Genomic DNA, 4,407 nt, shown 5'->3' on the forward strand with positions numbered 1-4,407 from the left:
TTCTCTTTACACAAGTAAAGTGGTTCATTGCATTTCAATAGGTACTTCCTGATTTTATGTTTGTAGAGGAGACTACTACAAAGAAACCTTAGGGCCTTTTCTCAAAGCAAATCAAAGATGGGTCAGTTGGGACTTGCTTTGCTTGTGTGTGTGGTATGTTTCTGCTAATATCCATCTTTCAAAAAAACATTTGATCATAATTGCATTAAAGTTATATTTCCCTAGAGAAAATGGAAAAAAAAATCCACTTCTTATGGGTAAGGGGAAATGTTTCCTGAAAATTTTAGCGGGGCATCTTGAGCTTGAATAAATTTGCTGAGGGGATGGGAAAAGGTTTTGTTAAATTAATATTCAACCCTTTTGCTACGGGCATGTCATGTATCCATGACATGCCCACTGTGAGTTTACTTGTTTAATTATTTTTGCACATAGATGGCTACACTTGTACTAAAACACCAATGAGCCAATTACAAGTACTGCTTGTCTCGCCCGTTTACCCTTTTCTTTAATTTACGAAAATATTTTACATATCTTATTTTGCTGTTACTAATGCTTATGATATTATAGTAATTATAATGCTTATAATAAAAATAACACCATTGATATTCATAGCACTAGTAAAAAATACATTTTCCCGCTAACTCAAGGAAAGGTAAAATCGGGTAAGGCAGAGCCATCTATGTGTAGAGACATTTCACAAAAAAAAAAAAAAAAGCAGGATTTTCCCCCTTTTTTGTTAATTTTCCCTGTTGCAAAATTTTAGAATCACTACTTACCCTACAAATATTAGGATTTATTTTTTAATCAGCCAGTTTTCATAGGGAAATGGTTTTTGTTACCCATAACAGAGGGTCAACCAGCTCCAAGTTGTGTGCGCTTAAGTTTTTTGTTTTTTTTCTTTCTAATTTTTTGCTCAAGTGGTTGACTGCAGGCAATTCCCATGGCTCAGTTCAGCAGGTGGAAATTCCATCACAACTGGGTTATTTTGACAATTAATAAAAAGTAATTGTTTATATAATTAGATTATTTTCAGGCTTTTGATTGGGGACCCCACATGTCCATTAAATATTATCAATACTACTTATTTGGTGAAGAGTTTCTGCCACATCGAACATCTAAGGTCATTAGCGGTGTATTCAAAATATAGCATTCAGGTGGGCCTTGTGGGGGGAAGCCTCTAGGTAAGGAATTTTTTGGTTCAATAAGGCGATGTTTGTGGATTTCCAGAATAGTTAATGGTCAAAACAAATGTGCCAGACATCAAAAGACAGAGTATTAAATGAGTTAATGATTAGGATAAGTTGACAGGAGAAGGGGATTAGGAAGAGAAGGAAAAGGAAAGGAGAGGAAAAGATCATGCAAAATCAGGTGAGGTGAGGGCTGAAGACCAAGGCAAGGGCGATTCCCAACACTGGGCCTCAGTCCCCATCTACTAAGCCACTCCATGACAACAATGACTTGGGGTGTTATTTTCAATGCATTTTCATGTTATCACAAACATTTAACAGAATGGAAGGAAATTACTTACTGGTTGAGTATTAGTTTGAGTTACTTCTCAATCCAAATAAATATGTTTATCTTGTAAATTACATAGACTAGCAGATTCTGCATCTGAATGTTGTGGAATATTATTTCACACTAAAGATGTATCTGGTGTAACAATTCAATATAGTATGTTTATATATATTTTTTTTTATGTAAATGAGTGGTTATTATTCATATATATGAAATGCATATACTTCATTATAGTCTGTTCTGTGGACTCGTTTTCACATAAAGGTTGTATCCAATCCAAAAACTGGTGCACTTTGTGTTCTGATATCAAACAGGGATCTAACCAAGCAATCCTTTCAAAAGTTACTGTCCTGAAACCAACAATTTCTTTGCTCAAGTACATAGAATGGACTATAAGTACAAGTGTTTTAACATGTATATTATTATATCATAAGCAAATATATAAGATGAGGTGACTATATTTTTTAAATTGGAAATATGTTCCAGTAAAACAGTTGACAGCCAAAATGCAGACAATTTGTATTCATTATTTAGCATACTTGTTTATTTGGCACATTATGTATTGAAAGGAAAAAAGGAAAGAACTTAAATTTCACCGTCTGAAGTTTATAAAAAGTTTTTGACCTTTGTTTAACAAATAACAAATATGATCCTTCATTTATAAAAGACTTTCAAAAGTTTGCCTTGCAAGAAACAAACAAACAAAAAAAAGTGGCATTTACAAATAAAATTAAATGCCCTCATTTTAGGAAAATATTTTCTGTATTTATCAGAGTCCTAAGGATTTATTGGCCTCTGGATGTTTACAAAAATCTAAGCCAAAGAACAGACATTTTATTCAGTATAGTGAAGGTCAGCTGGAAAACTGCATCCTGATCTCTGAATGATCTCAGTGGCTGCCCATATGCCGCACTTTATGCACGACTCTATTGGCTTCCCCTGGACCAGCTGTGCTACAAAGCCTGCAAGGAGAGGAAGGAGAATTCAATTAAATGTGGGACTTGCACAAAAAAAAAAAAAAAAAAAAAAAAAAATAAAAGGATGTAAATGAAAGGCAGTATTGGAACAATGCTAAGTCAGCTTGAATTAAGGAGATAAAACTGCAAAATTTAATAAACAATGTAAACAGCAATTCATCCATGTCATGAAAATGGCCATCTTAACTGAGATCTTACTCCTGGGAAGCCACACATCCAAATTTCTACTCATTTGCCTAAAAAGCTTAACACTTTCCCAAATTCATAGGCAAAACAATAAATAGCTTCAGAGCATCCCCCCCCCCCCCCATAAAATAAAATTTTGAGATACAGAATACATGCAAATACAAGTACTTAATTTTACACATGTTCAACATGAGGAGCATCATTTTCCCATAAAACTTTAATTCCTCTTAAAATAAAACTAAATGCGAGATAATCCAACCATCACGGATTTACGTTCTGTCCCCTATAGCTTTTTGTGAATTTTGTTACATACAGATGCCTGCACATGTGCTTAGCCAGCAAGGATTCTATCAGTAGGCCGATAGGAGTAGAGTAAACCACAAGTTTTGCCAGTCCAGTGTGGTTCCTTTTTTTTCACAACTAAATACTATTACTTCTAGCCATCCCCAGCTCTTAAATGACCTTGGCCATACTTCCTACATGTTTAAAAGTGTTTTTTCATGGCTAGTTTTAGCACCTACATAAATATTCAAAAAATTTGCGCTCTACAGTAAGTGCACCTACTGCATAACCTAAATACCTTCCTTGCCAATCAATTTTCAAAAGCATGTCCTTTATTTTTTTTTTTTTTTGTGTGTGTGTATGTATATGCACATTTCTGCAACCTCAATCACTGGAAAGCTTACCTCCAACAAAAGCGTCACCAGCACCATTTGTGTCAATGAGCTTTTCGGTGGGAAGTCTGACTACTGGGAATTGTGTGATCTTGCCATCTGAAAAAAATATTTATACCTTAGCATCAATTTTGTTTGTTCACTCTTAACTTAAGAAAAATGTCAGAATAGTATGATTCTGTCAGGGGAATTTCACTCTGAAAATTTATTATTATTATTTTTTTAATTATTATTACTAAAAGAGGGAAAAATAGTAAGAAAAAAATTAAGACAAAAAAAGAAAAGAAAGATAGATGGAAGTGGAACCGAATTGAATACGAGGAAAAAACAGTAAGTAGAGAACACTGAAAATATAACTAACCTCTGGCCACAATGATGTCCTCTGCTCCTTGAGTGAACACAACAATACGTTCTCTCTTGGAGTTCTTCTTGGGCAAGGCAGCTGTCTTTAGGGCTATGTCTTTTACATCTGTTGTACCAAACTCATGGATCTCAGCAAACTTGGCAGCTTCCTGAAAATTATAAAAAATACCAATAAGTGCTATCATACACAGTAAATTCTCTACAAAAACTATCTGAAAATATGACACAATCTCAAAATATGACTGGGATAGACCTATGCATTAAGATAAAAATGGGCAAAAAATGTATTTCATATTTTTTGCCTTGACAAGTCTCTCATCCCTGTGGGTTTGTTGTCAACAAGTTATGCTTGTCAATGAGTATAAAGAATCCTGCAATATACATCCTAGACCTGACAGACAAAGGAAATTTGGAACAAAAAGAAAGTTTAAAATGAGAGTATCTTAACACATGAAAACTGATATTTTGTATTACAATTTAGTGTTCACTATTGTATTGTTTTGCAAAATGTCCCTACAAATAAAAGACTCCTCAAGTGCTTAGCCACAAAGGAATCAATCAGTAGACCTTGTGACCTGCTTTCACCTTTCCTCAAGTTTTTTGAAACCCCCCTCCCCCCTCTGTTGTTGTCGTGGAGACTGAGGCACTATGTATGGGCTCACCCCTGCCTTGGACCTCAGACCTGTCCTCAA

The 4,407-nt window shown here is 34.7% G+C and overlaps 1 protein-coding gene across 4 annotated transcripts in view; it reads right to left on the minus strand.

Annotated features, from left to right (window-relative positions):
• Nucleotides 1–2,105: 2,105 nt before the first annotated feature.
• Nucleotides 2,106–4,407, minus strand: part of LOC125038188 (adenosine kinase 1-like) — a 53,994-nt gene continuing 51,692 nt past the window's right edge. For all 4 annotated transcript variants that reach the window (XM_047631573.1, XM_047631570.1, XM_047631569.1 and 1 more), the window contains 3 exons: nucleotides 3,714–3,864; nucleotides 3,365–3,451; nucleotides 2,106–2,477 (listed from right to left, as the gene is read on the minus strand). In XM_047631573.1, coding sequence (XP_047487529.1) covers nucleotides 2,350–2,477; nucleotides 3,365–3,451; nucleotides 3,714–3,864 — 366 coding nt within the window. In that variant the 3' untranslated portion in view covers nucleotides 2,106–2,349. The remainder of the gene's footprint in view (nucleotides 2,478–3,364; nucleotides 3,452–3,713; nucleotides 3,865–4,407) is intronic.

Source organism: Penaeus chinensis, chromosome 24 (assembly GCF_019202785.1).
Source record: "Penaeus chinensis breed Huanghai No. 1 chromosome 24, ASM1920278v2, whole genome shotgun sequence".
Lineage (NCBI taxonomy): Eukaryota > Metazoa > Arthropoda > Malacostraca > Decapoda > Penaeidae > Penaeus > Penaeus chinensis.